The sequence below is a fragment of the Lissotriton helveticus genome, chromosome 1_1, assembly GCF_964261635.1.
Source record: "Lissotriton helveticus chromosome 1_1, aLisHel1.1, whole genome shotgun sequence".
In the NCBI taxonomy this organism is placed as follows: Eukaryota; Metazoa; Chordata; class Amphibia; order Caudata; family Salamandridae; genus Lissotriton; species Lissotriton helveticus.
The window spans coordinates 2,051,584,868-2,051,609,294 of record NC_136057.1 but is presented as its reverse complement, the minus strand read 5'-3'; the positions used below and the strand labels follow the sequence as shown (position 1 = coordinate 2,051,609,294).

The 24,427-nt window shown below is 43.6% G+C and overlaps 1 protein-coding gene across 3 annotated transcripts in view; it reads left to right on the top strand.

Moving 5' to 3' along the window:
• Positions 1-24,427, top strand: part of LOC144755726 (interferon-induced protein 44-like) — a 210,437-nt gene that overhangs the window by 82,238 nt on the left and 103,772 nt on the right. For 2 of the 3 annotated variants that reach the window (XM_078644922.1, XM_078644929.1), the window contains exons 2-3: positions 6,316-6,818; positions 6,902-6,953. In XM_078644922.1, the coding sequence (XP_078501048.1) occupies positions 6,326-6,818; positions 6,902-6,953 (545 nt within the window). In that variant the 5' untranslated portion in view covers positions 6,316-6,325. Of the gene's footprint in view, positions 1-5,170; positions 5,277-6,315; positions 6,819-6,901; positions 6,954-24,427 lie in introns of those variants that run through there. The other variant, XM_078644939.1, reaches the window with a different exon arrangement.

The window sequence follows — 24,427 nt, the reverse complement described above, 5'->3', positions numbered from 1 at the left end:
TTGTAATGGCTATAATGTTGTAAGACATTGTTTCTGTTGGTCAGTGATCTTTATATCGTAGTGCATAAGTTGTTATACTCAGTATTTTTTATTGAGAGGTCTAGGAAATGTACAGAAGAATTGTTGTACTGATGAGTAAATTTGATATCTGGGCTGACTGTGTGGAGCTAAATAAGGGAGACAGGCATTTTATATTCAGTGCTCGCCAGATAATAAAAATGTCTTCAATGTACTATTTCCATGTATGTATACAGTCTAAGAGTTTGCGAGGAACAAGATAACGGAGATCTATAAATTGTCCACAAACAGCACTGTAAAATCGGGAGCAGAAGCTGCTTCCTTTGATATCCCTTTAATTTGCAACTAGTACCTGTTGTTGAACTGGAAATTGTTTTGTATTAGTGCTAATCTTAAAAGGGAAATAATGGAGCATGTTGGAACTTGTGCAAGTGAGGGTCTGGATTCAAGGATAATCTTGTGGCCTTCTTCTAGAGATATCTTTATACGCAATCCTTTAATTTCCAACGTGGCAAGGAGCTCAGTGCATTGAACCAAGGGATGGTTTTCTATGATTGTGATACAGTGCATAATATCATTAATATAAGTTAATCGGGGGTATACTATTCTTTAATGAGAAGTTCACATATCTTCTTAGTGCCTTAACAACATGGCCACATTCAGAGACAGATGGTCTACTAGGAGGATTGTAACACTTTTATGTATTTTACTGTAGAGGACATGTGTTCTAGGGTGTTATATGATTGAAGTAAACAAACTCTTTAGATCTCAAATACCCATTAGACTTAGCCTGGCTGGGTTATGGAGCACTCCAGTCTTCTGAAATACTCAATGTTATTTCGTTGTTTAAAAGTTGTATTTTTGTACATCGTGACTGCTTGAATAATGAAGCTGCCCTCTTTCTTGGCAGGCTTAATGACAATATCATTTCACTCTTTAAGGTGTAGCAAAACTAAGCAATCCTCTGTTATATTTCAGGGAATTGATTGTTTTTTTGCTTTACTTGGATTTCTTTCACACCAATTTTTTCAAATGTTTTGATTTTAAAAAGAGTCGTTGAAGATGAATTTAAAATGGAAGGTAAATGTATGTATAAATGTGTTGTTTAGTTAATTAAAACATTTAGCAATTATGACACAAAATCAAACAATTCACCAGTAATTTCACGAATAAGACTAATAACATAGCTTCACAGTAAGCAATAATACATTATGTAGGAAATAGACCTGTCCAGGCATCTTCTAAAACGCTGAAGCATAAAACTTACAACGATAGATTGTGAACTTCAACCGTATTTATATCCTAATGCACTCTCCGTGTAAGGCTTAAAATCAGTATATGAAAATCAAAAGTTGTTTCATGGAAAAGGACCAAGGGTTATCTAGTTAACAGTCATTGTTAAGTGTGTTGTTCTCAGTCCTTTAACATAGCATTCATAAAAGTGCATCCTTTTTTTTTACTCCTGAAGTTTATAAAGTGCCTTTATGCCTTATGTACTTATTTGGTTACTAATCCCTACCAGAGCGATTACAACTTTACAGTCAATTGTAAAACATGTAAATCGTTTAACAAACATGGTGCTCACCTAGCTATTGTATAAAACCAGAACTAAGGATACAGTGATGGGGTAACATTGAGCTAAAGTGACTTGTCCTTTGAATAGCTAATGTGCTATTCTATTGCTCTTAATTGTATAATTTGAGTCCCTAGAAGAGCAGTGAAGATGAATGGAGCCAATAGTATCAGTGTTAGAATGATAGACTTCATTCCTGAAGAAGGTCTTCAATCTGATCTTTCTAAAGAATTGCAAGAGTTCACTTTAAAGTTCCATGTAAAAAAAAATTCTGTGGGAATAAACGACAAGCCATGAATATGGAGGGATATCTGTGGAGGATAGCATATGAGCAGGCTGGCTTATCTTAAAGGATAATACATTCTAACCTTACATAATGTAATCCGGCACTCATGCAAGCACTCTAATGCCCCCAAGTTTGCGCTTCATAAAAACTGCAAAACACAATAAAAAAAAAAAAATATGTACATTTTTTTTGGGAGCTTACACTCCCCCAGCTTGGCAAGGCTCAAGGCTGTATCTGAAAAGATTGTGCGGATGAAGTTTGATACGCTTACTGTGAGGGTCCTCTTAATGGGTTTTTATGGGGCAAAAAGCTCAATGTGGAACAAACGTCAAATCTTCTCCCGCCTAAGTTCTGCTGTGGTTGAGTTGACATGAGTGGTTGGTCCTGGTCATTCGGTGGTTTAAAAGTCCAAACGTTTCAGAGAGTGCTGTAGACATTCATCTGGACACAGCCATTTTTTCCAGGCCCTCGGGGAAAGATTCAGTCTAGGTCCAGTGTAACTGTTCATTGCAGGAAAATGCCACTTGCAGCTTGTGATGTCTCTGTAGCCACACATGAGGACAGCCAGGGAGATCACTTCTTTGTCCTGGGTACAACTGGGAGTGAGTCCAGACCTTCAGGTCTTCTCACATGTCCCAGGCGGTGAGTGTAGTCCTTCTCTCCTTCCACAGGTCCAGAAAATGTTCTCATGGCTCTTTTTGAGGACTGAGTAGGCAGTGTGTGCGTGTGACTGCTGGACACTCCCTAACCTATAAGGAAAAGGTTTCCTAGAACAAACCTTCACATTTTGCAGGATGTCCTGTTGGTTGTACTGCAAACTATCCCACAATATGCTATTCTAAGAAAATCCAAGATGCTAAATCCATTCTACACTGGGCCAGCCAGTGGTTTGGAACTGGAAGTCCCTCTCCTCCTTAATTACACCAAACTGGTTCTGGCAGCTCCCTCTTTCACTGGGACAGTGCCAAACTGGCTACAGTGTGCCTTGGGGACAAAGGCTTCTCTTCGTCAGGTTTCCCATTTCACTTAACTATGAATGGACAAGCAACTCCATGATCCCTTTCCAGTTAATTACATTTCTAGACCCTCCCCAACTGTCCTTTCTGTACTCGGAGGAGCCCCATTCCTCACCTCCAGATTCTCCTATCAAGAGTTCTAAGCCAGTGCCATGCTCTAAGAGCAGTTTTCACACCTCATTTCAGTAAGCAATGCAAAGTAGCCTGCGGAAGCTTCAGGTAGGGAAAAGTAATTTCTAAAAGTCACTTATTATCAATGTGTAATAATAGCCCAAGTTCTCCATCAAACTGCATTTTAATACATTTTGTAAATAGTGGTTGTACCATTTCTCTGGCATGTCCCAAACCAGAGATTGCAAAAGAAATAGTTTATTGTGCTCTCTCTTTTCCTCATAGAAATGCCAGAGGCTTCCACTCGAAATATAGCTTTTGGAGCTTGTTATTGTAGGGGCATGGCATCTTTATATTTCTGTATGTCCAACTTCCTCGTGGGCTACACAGACTTATTACCATTTAAAAGGAAAGATTTTCCCCCGTCAAAATTGTTATTTTGACTGTTACCCTGAAAACATCTACATATTTTTGCCCCTAATTTGGAACAGCTGTGGGTCTGATGTATCACTGTCGTGGTCAAAACGTAGTCCTATTTGCAGCCAATCTTTTTGCAACCTATATTGAATTTTGCGACCTGACCTAGGTACTAATAGGCCAGTTTACAACATTCAGAGTAAGAGTGGGTTTACCTCATTAATATTCTCAAGATAGGGTGAAACTTGAGACCCACTTTGATTGGTGGTAATCACAGGGATGCCGTGGCCTGCATCATTGGGCCAATGGTGCCTTGGCTAGTCAATTACTTTGTGTGCACAACTATACAATGTTTATTGCTCTTCTTGATAGTTCACTGGCAAAATCACTGTTCCCTTGACAACAAGCTTGTGCTCAACTGTACGTCCTATTTAATTGGTGCTATGTTTAGCGATGGCAGATTAGTGAGTAAGACCTTTCACCAAGTTCTCGAGACTCTTGTACTTTGCAGGCATCTCTTGCTGACCCAAGAGCCAGGGCAAGCTATTTATTTGGATAATTAGCTGACCCCAACAGTCTCTTATTCAGTTACTGAAAGTTTGCCTTATCTAAAATAATCAAGCCTATCCAACGAACTGAAAATTTCAGTAGCTCAATAATGCATCCAAATGAATAAGGCCCAAACTGAATTGTAGTCATGTTCGATGCCTGCCTGCATGTAAAGGGGGTAGCTAAACTAAGGAGGTTTGACGTCATGATCATACTTACATGAACAGACAGGAGAGGAGATTGTAGTAAAGATGGAAGCATCAGTAATTTTCGAAAATCTTTATTCCTTTAAATGGGGGGCTAGTAGGTATCTCTCTCTCTCTCTCTCTCTCTCTCTCTCTCTCTCTCCCTCTCCCTCTCCCTCTCCCTCTCTCTGTCTCTGTCTCTCTCTCTCTCTCTCTCTCTCTCTCTCTCCCTCCCTCTCTCTCTCTCTCTCTCTCTCTCCCTCTCCCTCTCCCTCTCTCCCTCCCTCATTTAACTCTAAAAGTAATGGCCAGGAGGATGAAGACAGTCATAGTGACAATGCATCATTTCATTCTCTGGTTCTATATAATGCTACATAAAGGTGGGAGAAATTGTGTCTATCTGAAAATAACTATGCAGTTTGAGTGACAAACATAAAAATCAAGGTTTCTTATTTGACCTTATTATTATTAAATGGGTTTTGTTAAGCGCAGACTACCCGGAGGCCTCGTAGCGCTGAGTATGACTGGGGGGCAAGTGAGGACAGTGAGATTTAAGTGAAGAGGATGGTTTTTAGTTCCTTCCGGAATTTTAGAAGGTTAGGTTCGCTGCGCAGGGAGGCCGGCAGGGAGTTCCATGCCTTGGCCGCATTCCAGGAAAAGGAGCGGCCCCCCCATCTGGCACGTTTGACTTTGTTCTCAGTAGCCAAAAAGGCTGTACTGGAGCGCAGCGACCTGCGAGGGAGATATGGAGTAGCCAGCGAGCAGATCATTGCTGGTGCTTCCTTCCACATGGCCTTATGCATAAAGCACATTGATTTAAACAGTATTCTGGCCTTAATGGGCAGCCAGTGACCTCTCAAAATTTCCACCAACCCTAGTGATTGAAAGGTGATCACTTTTAGGCTACAAATTAAACCTCCGTTCATTAAGGAATACATTCCACCATACATGAGGTGTGGAATGATAATCAATATCATTTCTTCAAACTCCTTTATTTATTTGTGTTTTGTAGTACTGGCTCGTAGCAAGTTTGCAATGCTTTTGACAACAGAAGCCCCATCTGTAGGGTATAACCCTTCCCAGCATCACCATAGCTGAAAGACATTCTGGAAAGGAGAGAGGTATACATTTAGCATGAGCTACAGAAATGATATGACTGGAACTGGAACCGTGATGCTCTTGCCCTTGTCAGAGTCAAGGTGGCCCCGTCGTCATCCAGAAAGGCTGGAAAAGCTTCTTTAAACAAGTCTCTTTCCAGGGATTTTGAAAGCCATCAGGTTTCATTGGTATCCCATATCTGGCCAAATAGAGTTCCAGAGTTTGTTGCCCAGGACCGTGGCATTTCTACCTTGTCAATGCAGTTTAGTTTCCTTTGATTAAGCATAGTTAGGTTGTTAGGGTAAATGCCACCGTGCATTCTAAATACTGAGTACAGAGATTTTAACTTGATTCAGTGTGTTATTGAACCTAGTCTATTTCCATTTTCGTACAAAGAGCCCAAAGGTGAGGGAGCAGCCTGTCTGCCAAACTCAGTGTTCAACTGCCCTGTTTTACGTTAGTTGGTCTGCCAGGTTTACGCTGATGAAGTAAAATGTATTCCATTGGCGTAAACGTGCCTCAGTTAACCTGATAAGAGTATAGAGAGCGAGATGGAAGACATCTGACCGTCCACCCTATTTAGAGTGGGTGATTGAATGTTTTTTCTTTTTAGTTCCTGCCACCCCCAGGAATATCCAGGGACAACTCCCATGTTATCAGCCTCTTTAGTATTTTGTTTTTGGAAAAGAATAAACATTGAAAAGTTTGGTGTAAGCCTTTGTCACCAATGACAGATGCACAACAAACCTTTAAATGTCTCTGTGTGGGCCTCCATGTTAGTGGTTCACAGAAACTCTAAACATCAGATGGGTGGAGTAAAGTCAGTGTGGCGGTTGTAAAGTCCTCTGCTACCTTGACTGCCCTTACTCCGTCTGCCAAAGTTTAAATCGGGCCCAAAGTCTTTTCACTTGATTCTGTAAGTATTTCAACTCTCAGAGTATCTATTCAGCCATTCAGTTATAATATACACAGTTATAATATGCATTGCAATACACTTATGAGATGCTGCGACACAATGTTTTATTTGTTAAAACAATTATTTCCTTTATTATTTCTCCTTAGATTTGAAAGAATGGCTGAAGTCAAAACAAGATTGGCAAAACATGAAGAAAAACAACTGTGTCAACTTTTGGGAAATGTGCGGTTGTGCCTTCTGTTCAAGGGAAGTGTCCACGGTTTTACACCACAGGCATTTCATTCAAAATGTGATGCACAAGGACCTACTTTAGTTGTGGCATATACCAATCCAGGATTTATTTTTGGAGGATTTTCAAATGAGGGGTTCAAGTCTAGAGAAGTTTTGGTGAAAGATGGAAAGGCATTTCTCTTCCGCTTAAACACAGGTGAAAAGAAAGACACTCCTCTGAAAATTCCAGTCAAAGATTCAGAAGGTGCGATCTATGATCATTCAACCCTCGGCCCTAACTTTGGTAATGGGTCTTTAACTTTCCTCTGCAATGCTATGCAGCTCACCTCCAGTGCTACAGCTTATTATGAATTCAATGCTGCTGACTTGTATGGAGATGACCCTACCTTTGTTGAGTGTGAAGTGTTTCGCGTAGAAAGTAAGTATGCAATCCCAACGCCATTTTCACTTTATGAATGTACCTCTATCCCCACAACTCATTTTTTGTATATTATTCTGTAGGTGTTGGTGATGCAATAGATACACAATGGAGGAAGATCACTTGGACTGCTGAGTAAGTTTACATTTTAGGTCAAGTATACCAAGCATAACATTTTTGAATGTTAATAGTCTAATAACATTTTCAAAATATTTTAGTTGTGATCAAATTTTCACGTATGGCCGTTGTTTACAACCATGTGGGTCCCTTAAAGGTGTGTAAGATCACGTCATTTTACAGTCAGGAATTAAATACTTAGTTACGTAATTGAGGTCAGTAACCAAACTGTTAAACAAGCATTGGCATAGCCAATAGGTCGCGCCTTTGGGACCTTATAAGGGTTTATCCACGCAACAGTTAATGTTGTTGCACCAAGGATATTGTGCTGCATAACTAAATACTTTTAAGGACCCAAAAGCGAGACCTATTGGCTACGCCAATGCTGAGTCCTAACCATCCAAGCTCCACCTTCTGTCCATGCCTTTTGGAAGTACCCGTGTTTGTATGTTTCCTCTGAAATTCAGATTAAACGAAGATTTACCATTCTAACTCCAGTCCTTGAATATTTTGCAAAAGAGGGAGCTTGGCTATAGTTTTAGCAAAGGAGGAGTTAAAAATATTTGCATCATGTCAGTGTGCATGTATAAAATCCATTGTGGGTTTGGACACTGACCGATGGGGAGTTTCAGACGACCGTTCCAGATTAGGACCTCAATGACAGGTAGGCTAGCCGACGACCAAACCCAGAATTACCTCCAAGGCTTGAAGAAAAATCTAGTTTTACATCAAAATTTAATTTTTAAAAAGTAAAGAAGAGTCCGCATTGCTTCCCAACGAGATAAAAGCCTCTCCTTTCACCGGCAAACATCAAATTCTGAATTAAATGTATATGTGGCGCTTACATTTGTTGCAGTCAAAATGTGAAAATTTGCCAACCTCGATATGTTTTCTTTCCTCAGTTTCAAGAAGATATTCTAGGCAGAGGAGAAATTTGATAAGTTTACGCATCCTTAAGAGTTGAGTGTTGAGGTCTCCGAATGACAGTGTTTGAAAATGATCCCTTTCACAAGATGCTGTAATTGGGGCCCCTGGGACGCAGGCGGCGGCGGCGCGTTACGGACGCAATCGACACGTTTTGTATCAGGCAATCCTGGAACATCTGCGCAATGCGGGTTCAATCAACATATTTACCGCCAATTATAAGAGAATAATGCATGATACCTCAAGCCTTACTTTGGCTAATCATTTCCCATTGCCAGATATGAACTATCCAGCTGGTGGTTATTAGTTACCACACAGTAGCCCACTTTATAATTGTCCTTCCTTTGTTTTCAGCACACGCTAAATTTCATTTGGAAGATCATTGTTAGCTGGACAAGAAATGTCTTATTTGTAACTAATTGACAACATTTCAAAAGCGACGAAAGGCCCAGTTATGGCCGCCTTGCCATGGAAATACCTCAAACTGTTTCCGGAAACAACTTAGAAACAAGGGAGGAAAGCCGCTGCTCGACTCCATTCTGTTTACAATTAACGCAACCTCGAAACGCGGGCGTGATAATTGGAAACAGATGGCGCTGATGCTCTCTCTCGCAGGCTATGGGTGGATACAAAGATAGGACATGCACCCGTCTTTGCCCAATTGCGTGCTGTCTTTTTAGGAAGACGTACGTAAAGGCCAATAGCGTGTGAGCACCACACGCACGAGCTTCAAGAAAAGCTGTAGCAATTCCAAGAGGCCCTCTCCTAGAGAAGCGCATGCACGCTGCGCTAGGCTCGACCTCAAAACTAGGGCATGCTTCATGTGATTGCATATAGTGGTTTATCACCGTGATCAAAAGTGACTAGGAGAGTTCCATAGTCCTGAGAACCATGTATTTTTGCTTGTTAATAAAGCAGTAAAAATTAATGTAAACATTGGCAAAGCTAGTAGGTTGCATCTGTTTTAACCAGTTGCAGAGGTAGTGGTTTTGCTAATGCTTGCTTGGTTTGGCAAGTGGGTGTTAGTTATTCCTAATTTACTATTTGAAAAAGCACTTTGGACCTCTAAGAATGGGAAATTAATAATAAAGTAAAACTAAAGATGACCAGATTTAATCGAGCAGGGTTCAGGGATGATGAAATGGGGAGAAAGCGATGGAAGCTCTGAGTTCCCATGGAGCCTAATGTGACATAAAAAACTGTTTCCCCACATCAGTGGTGGAATCAGTGGAAAAAAACAAATCATCCGAGCAGAAACTGTGGCAAAGCAGAAATGTTCCAGTGTTTGGACAAATACAAGAGTTAAAACTATTAAATACGTTGCAGGACTGAACTGCGTTAGACATGAGATAGGTGCTGGCGTTAAGGCCACATTAAGTATATGTTAAAGTATGAGACAAAATGCTAGCCATGACAAAAAGCTAAACATTTCTTTCGTGATAAAGTACAATGTTTCCATCTATGCCTAAATTAAGATAGGTTAGTAAATAGAGAACATGGCAGGCAACTGTTACAAAGCGATCTGTACAGAAGGGCTAAGTATGCAGGCCAATCGAAGATTATTTCTTATTTATTAGCCCCATCCATGATAAAATAACACAAACAAATTCAAATTCTGTTATTTGCTGCTGTTATTTTGCAGGCACTGCTTATCTGGATGAACCCAAAAGTCACTTAATTAACCTAATCTCAATCCCCTGCTTCCCATCGAAGAGTGAATGCGGGCTTTACATATGGCAAAGTGTAAATTATTTATGCAACATCGAAACAGTACTAAAGTTAAAACACCAAATAATAAGAATCAAATTCCTATTTAGCAAGCTTGAGTAAATAATAATAAAAAATGACACCAACATGAAAAAAATCCAATAAGGAGAACCAGAGATATCAGTTTCTAAAGTTTTAAATCAAACTAGCATCACTAACTCAAATGATAGTCTATAGTTGCGGGCGACTGGGATCTAGGTGCGATTTCTGGCAGACAACAATGCTGCAGTCCACAGGAGGCATTTAACGTCCAGGCCATAAGTGCATTTTATACAACATGTAATATGTATTTAAAGGCAAGTAAAATATGTAATTAAGGGATAGGCCAATGTTACCATGTTTTGAAGGGGAAGCATGGACAGTCTACTCCTGTTTATGAGGGTTAAATTGCTTAGATTCCTAAAGCCTGCATTAATAGGATTCAGAAAAAAGGTGAAAAATCTGAGGTGGTGATGCAGAAAGTGCAGATTTGCTATTATGTAGAATATCGTTGAGTTATTCTGCTTTACCTTTAAATGTATGTATGTATGTATAGATATTTTTGTATAGCGCTTTCTGTCACCCAACGGGCATCCTGGCGCTTAGATAATCATGACATACACGATGTTACCAGCATCCGAAATGGTCTAGTGCAGTGTTCTGGGAAATAGGTAGGTTTTCAGATTTTTCTTAAAAGAGGAAAGATCAGCCATACTCCGCAGGTCCAGAGGAAGAGAGTTCCACAGATTTGCTGCGGTGACCCTGAAGGCACGGCCACCCATCCTGGAGCGTTTAAACTTTGGAACTGATACCAGATAGGCAGAGGCTGACCGAAGCGGTCTGCCTGGGATGTACCAGGTAAAAAGATTCTGTAATGGAAGTGGGCCTTGCCCATGAAGAGCCCGAAACACCAAACATAGGGCCTTAAAATCAATACGCTGCAGAACTGGCAGCCAATGCAAGTCCTTAAGAGCCTCCGCAGAGGAGTCCAGACGGCGGCGTGACAATGCTAGTTTTGCAGCAAAATTCTGCACACGTTGCAGCTTCGCCAATAGACTAACAGGCGCCCCCAGAAGCAGTGCGTTGCAGTAATCAAGACGGCTTAGTATTATGCTTCGCACTACCTCTGGTCTGGCATGAGAAGGGAGCAAGGGTAGAATCTTCCGCAGCGAACAGAGCAGAGCCATGCATGTGGCCACTGTTTTGTTCACTGCTACCTCCAGCTGCAAATTAGAGCTGATCATTACGCCCAGATTACGTACTGACTCAGCAGGAGAGGCAGTCCCTTGGAAATCAGGGGGCCAGAAATCCAATGGTAAAGGCCTAGGGGTACGGTCCGTAGAACAATGTAACACCTCTGTTTTCATGCTATTGATTTGCAGGGAGTTGTTACCCAGCCATGCTGCCGCGGTACTCATACAACGATGGAACACCTCGTGGGAGACCGCCTGCTTGCCTTCAAAGGAGAAGACAAGCTGTGTGTCGTCGGCATAGTTGGTGACCGTAATGCCAAAAGATGTTATTAACGAGATCAGGGGGCGGAGGTAGAGATTAAATAAAATGGGGCTGATGGAAGACCCCTGTGGTACACCTTGCCCCACCTTCCTGCTGTTAGATTTGAAAGGTGGCAGGGACACCATCTGGTACCTGTGGTCGAGATATGATACCAGCCACTGCAGGGCAAGTCCCGAAATTCCCGCCTCCGCCAACCTCCTGATCAAGATTGTGTGGCTGACCGTGTCGAACGCGGCCGACATGTCAAGCAGCACTAAAAAGGCTGCTTGACCCTGGTCGGCCCGCGCTCGAAGGTCATCAAGAACGGTCACCAAAGCCGACTCCGTCCCATGACCTGGTCTAAAGCCGAACTGGGCCATATCCAAACATCCGGTGGACTCAAAAAATTTAGAAAGGTGCTTTGTGGCCAATTTCTCCAGAATTTTAACTGGGAAAGGCAATAGGGAGATCGGCCTGTAGTTTACTGGGCATGTGGGGTCCAGATTTTCTTTTTTCAACAAGGGGGAGACCACTGCTACTTTCCAGCAGTCAGGGACTCGTGCAGAGTCCAATGACTGACAACAAATCGAAAAGAGCGGAGGAAACAGCTCAGCATGGAACGGTTTCCAAAATTTGAGATGTGAGAATCCAAGTTGTTTTCACCTTAAGCATTGCCATTTATAAATCCCCCATGGACTAGTGGGTTCAGCTTAAGCGTCTTTGTGGGACAAAACAGTGTATGATGAAAGAATGGCATCAAATTGATTCACTGAGAAAAATAGCTCTCAAAAAGTTAACAACTGCAGGATGTACAAATTTCACCTGCGTTGATGAGATTTTCCCCCTCCACCTGAGGTGTAGCATCAGTAGTGGCGAGGATGCCAAGGGGGTCTTATAGGCCCACAGAACTCCAGTTATGGCTGTATTTTATTGCCAAAGCAGCGGCACCTGGCCCATTTTCCGTTCTTGCTTCAGGGTCCATGGTGCTTTCGCTAACCTATTGTCGACCACAGAGGCCGCATTGACTCCCAAATGCGCTGATTCATAGACTCTCTCTTTTGCTCATTGAGTCACTATCAGACTGGCACACTGTGATTTGTACATTGCTGTGGAAGGAGACCTCAACCACATAAGTACACCAACATGCACCGATTTTTTTATTTACTCACACATTCTATCACATACAACCAAGACTGATTCTAAAAGCATAAAGTGGAAGTATGTACTCTTTATGTGCAAAGAATGTTAATTTCTCTAATCAAAACTTCCAAACCCAAGTCACAGAATCAGGATTGGTAGAATTTACCATGCACATTGTGCATTTGGATATGAGCAATGCCTACTAGTGTGGTGAAAGATCTGTATTCGCAAACGTACTCATAAGGGCAGATTTACTTTCCTGGTGAGTCCATCTCTATAAGTTGGAGAGCAAATTAAATGTATGTTTTGTGCTTCAATTTGTAGGTAGTTTCCCATGCTGGATATACATGCAAGTGTACTTCTGTCATCGGCAAGAATAATTGTGTTTCCAAAGTGAGAGTAGAGAGGGAAATCCAACATATTTCATAGCAGTGTTGGAGGGATATGGTATTTTGAAGCAGAACATATTTTTAGTAAGTGTTTTAAAGGTACGAAAAGTGTGGATGAACACCCAGAAAAATGCACAAAAGGCGATGCGAGAAATTCTTGAAGATAGTCTAACTCACTGGCAAGCGCTCTGGGTAGCACGTCTATCCACTGTTTTCACCCATTATGTCACTCGAGACAGCGGCCTGCCTTATGCAAATCTGGACTCACCCTGCTCGTCATAGGAACAGTCCATCCTGAGCTGCCAGTTAAGTACCTTAGAGCAGTTTTGGCCTTGTTAGGCATCATCCCTGGGATAAAGCTTAGATCCTCTGGAACACTAAGCAAGGGACCCACTTTTTTGGTCATGTCCTTGGCCATTTAGGGCATTAAATCAAACACAGGCTTTCCCAGAGCTACTACACATCTATACTTCGTTTATAGGAACTGTGTGGCAAATTTTACATTATTAATAACTTGCAAGCTACATGCGCTGTATCACCTGTCTTTCGTGTTGCAAGCCCTACAGGAGGTGGGGATATTGTTAATATGTTCTGTGATGGAGGGACTGTTGTTGTTGTGTCCTGTGGATGCGAACATGTTTAGAAGTAAAAAAATTATTTTGCCGCTGAAATGTTCAACATTGTAATGCTTTGACGTGCATTCTGAACGATAAACTTAATATTTACATCTGTTGACATGCATTTAAACCTTTTGCTGCCAGCCCCCCACCCTCATGCCATGCCTCTTTTTGGCTATTTAAATTTAAGGTAGTTCGCACTTAGGCCCCCATAGCTTTTTTCCCCCAACATCCTGAGGATTGTAACGGTACCCAGGGTTTATTGATTCTCCTGGAGGGGACCAAGAAATTCACCAAATACAGCTACATTTTGTTTTTTGGAGAGGAAAAATGGGAAAACAGTACTACAGAAGAAAGCATCAGTTTTCTTTCCCTTCAAATGGTATCAACAAAGGGTTTGCAGTGCTAAATGATTGTCTTCCCAGCTTTCAGCAACAAGCAGACTTTTGTCAGAAAACCAAAAATTATTTACACAGTTGTGGCATTTTACTGAGACTTGCCGTTCCATCTGCTGGACCCTTATGGTTGCGGGGATTTATAGGGCTTCTAGTTCCACACCTCCCTGGACACACACAGATGTCTAGTTTTCAGAAATGCCAGTGTTTGTTAGGTTTCCCTACATGGCTGCCAAGCCCGGTACCAAAAACGCAGGTGCCCCTTGCAAAACCAGATCGTTTTGTGATCTATAATTTTAACTTTAGTCACATTTTGAGGTTTGCTGGGCATTTTGGGTAAGAAAACATCTTGGGATCCACGAGAGGCACACCACCCTGTACTCCCCTGGGTTTCTAATTTACTAAAATAACTAGAATGAGTAGGTTTTCCCTAGGAATTGAAACTTGTACAACAAGAACAGCTGGATTATGATACTATGTTTCATTAAATGACATGTATATGATTTTGAAATGTACAGCATATATAATATGTCTGTCAAACATTTGTTAAATTAGAATGTTTTATGAAATAAGTTTATTGAAGAAACACAAAAAAAGCTTTGGTGTACTGTGTGTAATTGTTATGTTAAATACATATGCTGTGCACATAGGCTTCAGGTAAACTTTTACTTGGGATGCACAGGTTATATCTTTCAATCTAGCCACATCCTCCAAACTGCTTTTCTATGAACTCTTGCCTGTTCCACTACAACAAGGCTGTCATCAGACTGCTGAAGCTGAACAAATGTCATCTTTGCCCCTGGAGAACAATCCTTAAATACAACAAAAGCATAGAAGGCTGCTAAATGGAATTAATAGACAGTCAACTTCTTATACCAAAGGTACACCTCACGAACGGCAGTGAAAGGTTCCAACCTCTGATCTACTTGAGCCACACTTCCCATGTATTTATTGCAGTCTAAAATGCACACTGGTTTAGGCCCTTCTGCAACTTCAACCCAAACAGTCACAGGTGAACTACTTTCATCATGGGTGGTATTCAGCATATAGACATCTCTCCTGTCAGAAAGGTTCAGAGCTAAAAGTTCTTCACTACGCAAGGCACTGCACTGTCCCTTCAAAGGTTTTATACAAATAGGTTCTTCTGGGTAACCTTTGCGTTTAGAGTCAGTTGTGCCACAAGCAATCGTGTCCACTTTGACTATCTCCCACACAATTTTCTCTGTAACACCAAATGTGGATGGACAACCGGGGGGAGGGCAGGTGGGGATCAATACTGAAATCACTACTAGTGTAGACCCTGAAATTATAGACATATCCAGTACTACTCTCAGACAGCATATAACTCTAACAGCCTGATTCATGTACGGGCCGTTTTGCGTGTCCCTAATAGCGATCAATAGCGACTCGCTATTGAGGAAACGCAAAACGGCATTCATGTACTTTTCGGAGAAAAAATAGCGACTCGCATGCGGGCGCTAAAGTCGTTAGCGACCCACAAAAAACGCAGAATAATCGCTATTTCCGGCTACCTGCGATCGGGATTGCGACTCGCAATCCCGATTGCGCTCGCAATCCCGATTGCACGGGATTGCGAGTCGCATTCTCGCGGGATCTGGAAAACGGGAAGACGCATTCCGAGCACCGTGATGACATCACAACCAGGAAGCAGCCAAATCCCACCCCCAAACACCACAGTGACGCTATCAGTCGACTGTCAACGACGGAAAGCTGCCACCAACCCGCCGTTTGCGCATCCCGACCCCGCCGAAATAGCGACCGCTATGTCAGACGACCCGCAGCCCGGACCCAGCAACAGCGCTGGCCGAAAGCGCAAATTGAAATTTTCCGAACAGGAGCTGGAGAACCTCATAGAGGGTGTGGTGGCCAACCACGACCAGCTGTTTGGTGCAAACTCCCGGAGGGTCCCAGAGCAGGAGAAGAGGAGGATCTGGGTGGGGATTGCCGCAAGCGTGAACTCTGTGGGCGTTGCGGACAGGTCCCTGGAGGAATTAAAAAAGCGGTGGTACGACCTCCGAGGGCGTGCCAAGGAGAGGGTGGCGGAGCGCCTTGGTGAGGCATCAGGCACCGGAGGTGGTGGACCGACTGTCCCACCCAACACCCCCCTGGAGGACCGGGTAGAGGACACGTTGGAGAGGGAGGCGTGTGTTGGCGTGACCCCTCTGGACTCCTCCCGCCCCACCCAAGACACCCAAGGTAAGTGGCATGCGACTGCGACCCTGTCCCCTATGACCGCCCCGACCACATAGGCTCACTCATTGGCCCTTAGTCATGCCGTGCATCAGGAAATGCCCTGAAGCATTGTGGGAGACGTAGTATGACCACAATGTAGTAGTACCACAATGCGGCCCCAAAGGTTCCAAAGTGCGCATATACACAGCCACCCAGGGAATGACACCCAGCATGCATGTAACATCTGCACGTCTGACAGTCACATGCACCTAATGAGTATCCACTTACCCTCACAGGTGCGGGAGATAGCAGCGACAGTGAGAGGCTGCTGATCGACGAGGAGGCCCAGGAGGAGGAATCCCTACCTGCTACCCAGCCACCAGCCCCTGCGGCAGCGCCAACACCAGCAGCCAGGCCACCCACCTTGCCTGCTGCATCCGCCTCAGGCCCACCGGCTGCCAAGGCCAGGCCACCCACCTTGCCTTCCGCATCCGCCTCAGGCCCACCGGCTGCCAAGGCCAGGCTACCCACCTTGCCTTCCGCATCCGCCTCAGGCCCACCGGCTGCCAAGGCCAGGCCACCCACCTTGCCTTCCGCATCCGCCTCAGGCCCACCGGCTGCCAAGGCCAGGCCACCCACCTTGCCTGCTGCATCCGCCTCAGGCCCACCGGCTGCCAAGGCCAGGCCACCCACTACACCTGCCGCACCTGCAACACCAGCTGCTGCAAGACCTGCAGCTCGTCCACCACCATCTGGGCCAGCCACATCCGCTACACAGCGGCCTACCACCAGGAGGGGCAATGGCCATTTCCACGCCTGCCTGAGTGTGGAGCGGCGCATGCTGCGTTTACACCAGCGCCAGTCGCAGCAGCAAGGAGCCATCCAGCTCCAGCTGCAGAAGATCGGCCGCAATGTGGCGGGAGTGGGCGAGAGGGTGGACCGCATGACGGCGGCCATTGACCGCATGGCGACGGCTATGGAACACAACACTGCAGCGCTGGTGAAGCACCGAAGTGTTGCTAGCAGGCGCCACCACCAGTTGCTGAGCCGGCTGTCTACCTATAGCCGCTCCAATTATGCCTCGGCAAATGCCACCACCCTGCTTGCGCGGCGCTCGTTAACCCAGCAGCACCAACTCGTCCAGTGCTGCGAGGATATTACCCGAGTGCTGGAGCATTTGACAACCGCCGTCACCGCACTGCACGCACCTGTGATTCCGGCAATTGTGGGGGGTGATGATGCTAGTGAGGGTACCTCTAGTGTCAGCAGCCACTCTGCCACGCAGGCCCCCACACCTAGGCGCAGCACAAGGGCTGCCCCAGCTCCAGCTGCCCAGGAAGAGGAAGAGGCTCCCAGGCGCCTGGGAATTGTGCGCCGGAGGCGCCAATGACATTGTGTCAGGGACGGGCGCAGGCTGAACTTAAGCCTGCCATGGAGCGTCTCATGCAGTATGCATGAATACTGCATTTTGTAAATAGTTGTTACGGAGACCCATATATTTTTTTGTGATTCAAACAAATACATTTATTTTGGTGCACACATACGCCTTGTGTAATCATTACAGTTTGCATGCTATTGTGATATGTGGGGTGGGGGAAGGGGGTGGGCTAGAAATTGTTAGCTGTGATGTGGTTGCGACGTCTGTGGCCTTCAGCTGGGTTCTCCCCGCGTGCATGGTGCGCATGTGCTGGTGGCCGGTCGTCCCCCTCAGATTCACTGCCTGAGATGTCAACTGGTATCCGGCGCTTGGTTGCAATGTTATGAAGCATTGCACAGACAGCCACAATGCGGCAGCACGCTGCAGGACTGTAATACATGGCCCCACCTGTCTTGTGCAGTATACGGAACCTGCTCTTGAGCAGGCCAAATGTCCTTTCAATACAGTTCCTTGTCCGGATGTGCGCAACATTGTAGCAGCGTTGCTGAGGTGTGGCAGGGTTGAGGTAAGGGGTCAGGAGGTATTCCCGTAGGGCGTAGCCACTGTCACCTGAATGAGAGGAGCAGATGTTGATTGCCTGTGCAGCGCAGTTACTTCATAGCAATGTGACATTGTCGACAAAGTGTACTTACCAAGTAGGTGTCCTTCCCCAAACTCTCCCCTGATCAGTCGTGTGTGGAGTCCGCTGTGCCTGAAGATAAAGGAGTCATGGGTACTCCCTGGGTACTGGGCCACAATGTCAGTGATGATGGTCTTGGCATTGCAGACCATCTGTATGTTGAGGGAGTGGTACGACTTCCTGTTGCGGTACATATACTCCGTGCCAGCTGGTGGGCAGATGGCGACGTGGGTACAGTCTATGCAGCCAAGGACATGGGGAAAATGGGCAACATTATAAAATTGTAGTTTTGTGAGGTCCAAATCCTGTTGGCTCGTGGGAAATGTGATGTGCCGGTGGAGCTGGGTGAGCATGGCGTCAACAAAAGTGTGGAGGCAGCGTGACATGGTGGGCTGGGAAATCCCCCCAGCAGCGGCTACTATGCCCTGGAAACTGCCGGATGCCAGGAGGTGCAGGCTGCACAATACCTGCACATGTGTGGGCACAGAATTGTTTCGCCTTGTTGGGTGCTGCATGATGGGGTCGAGTTCTTGTATCAGCCAGGTGATCATTTCCCCATTCAGCCTGTATTTAGCAGAAATCTGTTCTCTGGTTTGCCCCAGCAAGGTGACCCGCTGCCGGTAAATCCTTGCCTGCCTCATGCGTCTCCTCCGTGCTGCTCGCTGTAGCCTTCGCCGCCTCACCACCATGTACATCCCAGGCATTGTGGAACGCCTATTGCTGCTGCTGAATGTCCTTATGTGTGATTGGTCAGGCCTGGACCTGTTGGTGATTGGCTAACAGTTTTTCAAACTTTGGTTAATCATGGCTTTTATGGTTACCACCTGCTTTGAGTTGTCCTTAAATTGCGCCGCGCTAATGTGCGATTTAGCGATTTTTCGCTAATGTATTTCTTTCATGAATGCCGATTGAGACAATATTGCGTTTCGCTATTCAATTCGCAGATTCCGTGGTTGGTCGCTATTTCATTATCGCTAATGCTCGACTTCCCGGAGTCTGCGACTTTTACAGCGTAATTGCTATTCCGCTCGCTATTATTTTTTTGCGATTTCGCTATTTCGAACTTGAATGCCGATTCCGTGTTTTGCACCCGCAATTGCGTTTTCGCAGCCATTGCGGGCGCTATTTCGCTTCATGAATCAGGCTGTAAATTCCATAACATGACCCCCTGCTAGGAATGTACTGCCTAAAAACCAATCGGCCCTTGAAAAGTACCAAAGAGTCATCCACAGCTGTTTCTTTACCTGCCACATACATCTTTGAAAATCAAGCTACCAAGTGATCAAGGTCAGGTCGAACCTTAAAAAGATGGTCACAATCAGGGTGATCTTGTGGAAATGCTAAATTATTGTTAACAAAATGCAACATCCATAGAAGAAGTAAATATTGATTATGACTCATGGTTGCAGGAAATATAGCCATGGCCATCAAGGAATAGACCAAAAAAAGACAACAATGGCTTCCTTATCAAGCCCAGCACACAAGTTAAACTCAAGCAGTTGTTCAACTCATCCAGATTGTGGGAGTCCACTGTGTATCTCTAGAAAGGGGCTTAAGTCTGGCACTGTTTTCCCTCAAACACTGTTCAGCATACTTATTAGTCTGCTCAACAATCTCATCCACAAATACTTTGTCCATAAACAACTGAAAGGGAGTTATCACTTCAGCGCCAGGACACCGGTTGGTAACAGTGCACTTTATAAGTGTTATAAATAAATAAATAAATAAATAGGCAAAAAGTTTTCACAATTCACTCTACACCCTGCGACACCACTAAAGGCAGGCAACACCGGCTGCACAATGTTTGGTTCAACCCAGAGTCCAGCACTTCCAATGGGAAGCCTTGCAGCCCCAGGCTCCACTATTGGCACACCAGTGTCTTCCTCTAAATGCGGCACTCCATCCACACTAAGAGTGGCTTCATCATCCGATGATTTCTCTTGGACAGAAAATTCACTTCTAGAATCCAGGCCTGCCTCCTCTACCTAAAATGCAGTCAGTCTCATAATCCTGGTTAGAAGACTCGACAAGCATACCAACACCCTGCTGAGCGGTCATCCTGCGGCTAGCCATAATCCTTAGTTACAAAACTAACTTGACAAACAAGTAAACAACAATGCCCAACACTGTGTAAGAAAAGTAATACATTGCAGATATATAAAACAAGAAGAAAAACGACTGGCACATAGCAGTTGTAAGGTAAAGTCAATCAATACAGAGCACACAAAGAACAATGCCACTCACTTGCCAGAGACCGCTAGACTCATCAGCACCTACTCTGCACAGAAGCAGCAAGCACCAACTATATTCCACTAGAAAAGAAAACCAAAGAAAATTACACAAAAGGCAACACTATACTCATTGTGAAAAAATAGAAGTAACATTTCACACACATTCAAACAGAAGCTAAATGTGGTCGAATCATCCCCCTGGGGCAGCCGAAACTCAGCTAAACATGCTCCCGGGGGAGTGACCCTTGCCTAAGGGGTTGCACCCCACAACAACAAACTGCACAATTTTAGACCTCACACGCGAGCATGGAGCAGGAATCCATTCAAAACAGGCACATGGGAAAGGAAGACCTCTGAGATAAGTGCTCCATATCTTTCTGGTGAGACAAAATCCAAGCAGATAACACCGCTGCCAAAACCTCTGCATTTAACATATGATCTGTATGGTTGCGAACGTTGCTCTTGAGAGACAAAGCTAAAGGAGGAACCTCATGCGAAAATGCCTTTAAAAGTTGTGAACGCCCCATAGATATTAATAAACTTTACTAGGGATCCCACCTGTAACAATGCTCTCGATCTGATGCACTGCAAATGGTTGTTCCATTTCAGCTTAGCGTTAAAAGATATTTATAAGAGGAAACATATTCTTTTTTCATGCTATTAATGTGCCAATTAAAATGGGGTACTTTTTTCCACAAGATTAAAACCTTTGTCTTATCAAAGTTAATTCTCAGATGGTTTAATGCACAATATTCTGTTAGAACATTCAGTTTGTTTCTGGACACCTTTTGAGGTATAGTCCAAAATAACAAGGTCATCCCCATACATCAATCAAGAGATATGGATTGCTCCCATTTTTGGGGAAAAGGGACTAGTTTCACTCGGGCATAAGGGGAGATGAGCTACATAAAGACTGGAAAGGATCTGGGCTAACATACAGCCTTGTGAAAGGCCGTTGTTGATTTGGATTTTTTCATTAATCTACCTGACCCATCCATCTCCACAGTGTCCAATTTGAAGTATGCGATGCCTGGATCAGTGACAACTAATCCCATGGGGCCTTCCAAGAACGGAGTTTATACCATAATGCTCCCCTGTCTACTGCGTCGAAAGCCATGCGGAAGAACAACCGCACAATCTCTGGTTTATTTCTACAGATTTTTTAGCTAAGGCCCATAATACAAAATCGTAGTACATGGTTGATTGCCAAGAACGAAAACCACTTTCTTCTAATGGTAAGAGTTTATTTTCTAAGACCCATTCCTCTAACCTAGTGAGCAAAAGTTTTGAAAAGCTTTTCGCTGTCACAGCCAGAAGGCTAATTGGCCTATAATTTGCTGTATTTCCACCATCCCCTTTCTTTAATAAGGGTTTTATTAGAGACCCCCCCCAGGACTTTGGGATGTTTTCCTTTTCAACTATCCATTGATACAGATGTGACAGGTTCTCTACCTCAGCAGTACATTTTTGCTTTTAAAATAATTGCCAGGATATTATCCGGTCCTTTGTCCCTGTTTAATTTAAAACCAGTTATTGCATTTTTGATCTGCACTTTTGAGTACAGATTTAAGATTTCTAAATCTTCTGTATAATGATAATGCAGATCAAAAAAAGTAAGTGGGCCATATATATGATTAATGTGTATTACCCAGTATTTTTCAGCTATCATATGGGTGGGGTACACTGCATGTGTGTATGTTAAATTGTTCACCAGCCCCCAATATTTGCTCTGTTTCCCCCCGTATGACCTCTAACATTTCATTCTGTTTTTTTATTATATACACATTTTTAAATTTTTTAATTAAGGTCTTGTATTGCTTTTCCATTTATATGAATTTGGTTTCGCCTCCTCCGAGGGACATACCCTATATAAATATTGAGATTTCCTTAACTCTTTTTCAATTTTTTTCCACTTATCACCTAACCATCCTTCTGTATATCTAGATGAATGATTATTCCACATATTGCCCTCCGATTTTAAGAACGCACTGAAATAGCTAAGCACACCGTCTTTTAGGGATACAAACCATTCTAGTTTGTCGGGGAAAGTATTGAAATTGGTGAAAGATGGAAATATGATTTGGAACTTGCTGAGTTAATTCAACTGTTTGGGGCCCTATCGGATGCCTAATCTTTGGAAGAAATCCATGGCTAAAGGTAACACTTTGAAGTAATTCTCTACAGATATCCATTCCTGGGTGTTGGATCAAAGTTGCAACCACAGCACCTGACCATGATTGTACAGCCTTTGAATTGGAAATACCCATACTTTGGGGACCATAGTCAGTGTACAAAGACAGAGAGGTACCTGTTTACACACCATAACCAAGGCAGAAGACACACGTCGCACCCATTCATATTTGGTGAAAGGTTGCAATATATGCTTCTGCACCTGCAAACCAACCAATTAGTACAACTGAAGCTAGACAGGCAACCCTCTGCATGCTGATAAACCCATCAATGCCACAAGATAAAGGAATTGATAAACACTGCACTATAGAATAACTAAGTAACTGAACATTGCTGTTCCATGGACATGTTCCCAGCCCATCACCTAAATGTGATATCCTGATTCAGATTATTCAGTTTCACCTGGGCCACATACAACATAACCCGTCGTCCTATACAGCTTCTCCTGTTCAAGTTTTCTCAATGTGATCAGCAGCTTTTTGCAACTAATTTCAGACTGTACTGTTTTATCAAATACTTATAATAAGTTTGTTCATTCAAATTATGAGATTACTTTGTATAAGAAAATGGAAAAATAATTTAGAAGTATATCTATGCCATTTCTAGATCATTTCTTTGATCTTATTTGTTGTCTTTATACAGGGAAGCCTGAGAGTGGACATTAAAATAGTCTTTCACTATTGCAGCTTAACACTGGTTGCTGCCTTCGGGATGGCAGTGGTCTGTGGTTATAGCATCTCTGCTTTTGCAGCCACAGAACTGTCAATTAGAGGGGTGGTAGTGACAATATCGCTATCACTAACCTTTCCATAGAGCCAGAGGCAAACCAACTATCCTGTAGGTCCAAAGTAGTTCCAAAGTAGTATCCTGATTTTAGAACTGGCATAACAATGAAAGCCTCTGCCATACGTTTTGCTAATGCTCTTTGTATAAAATATATACAGTCTTAAGAAGATCCTCTCTCACCGCATGATATTAGATGTTTGCTGCATCATTCTGCCTTCTATTGATTCTAGGGAATGCATCCATGTTAGTGCACCCACAGCAGCTGCAGAGAATATGCTATATCTAAGAAATACAGCAAATTATCAAACTTTTTGTTACATTAAATCCTTTATTCTATTCATAGATTCTAAACACAAATAATCTGTTTTACATTGCTGCCTATGAAATTAAGGTATGTTTTGTATATTTTTGTCAGGACTCAAATGTAAGTCTAACACTAGAATGGCCGGTTCCTTAGCTTTTCTGGTTTCCTTTTTACAGACCAAGGCAGCCTGACTCAGTGGTGCCCACCCTGAATTCTTAGGAGATAAACAGCAAAAGGTGCAGATTTGTAGGACGTGATAGTGGACATTTTGAGGACAACTATTAAAGACAATGGGGTAACATAGTGTCACTCAGAACCGGGGACTGCCACCTCCCCTGGGCTCTCTTTTAAACACAAAGATTACTTATTTGGGGGGGGTTTGGACCAACACCTCCCCGGGGCCCTAACTGTGTAAATGTGGGGTCCTGTATGGAGCTTTACAACAATGGAGAGAGAGAGGGATGATAATAATGACGGGCACTATGTGAGGTGGGAACTCCTGGTCCCCCAATTAATATGAAAAAACAGTAGAGGAGTAACCCCTCGTGGGTAGAGAGAAATAACTCTCTAACAATGAGCACAAATGCTCTGGTCAGCACATTTTGCCCCAACCTGTTGCTGGATAATACATATCTTTATAGAAGACCCCTCACTCACCAACCTGGTTGGTGACATGCTTCATCATCGGGGTCCCACCCCATAGGCCGAGTGCCTACAGGGTGTGCTGCGACACCTGATTACAGTGGAGCTGGTTTTGTTTTTTATGTGTTCAAGACTATCAAAATTGTGTTTAAAAAGGGCCAACACTACTCACTTCAAGTATTTTATTCTTGAGTGCTTGAACCCTTGGTAAAATTAAAGTGTGGCACCTTTGCCTAATTAGGAAGGCTTTGGTGTCAAAAGTAGTATTTAAAATATATAAAAATAGCAAAAGTGTGCTATGTGAATGTGAATATACAAAACTATTGTTTAAAAAGGTCTACATGTTTCAACCCATACATGGATTCAAGGGTTTTCGTCAGGACC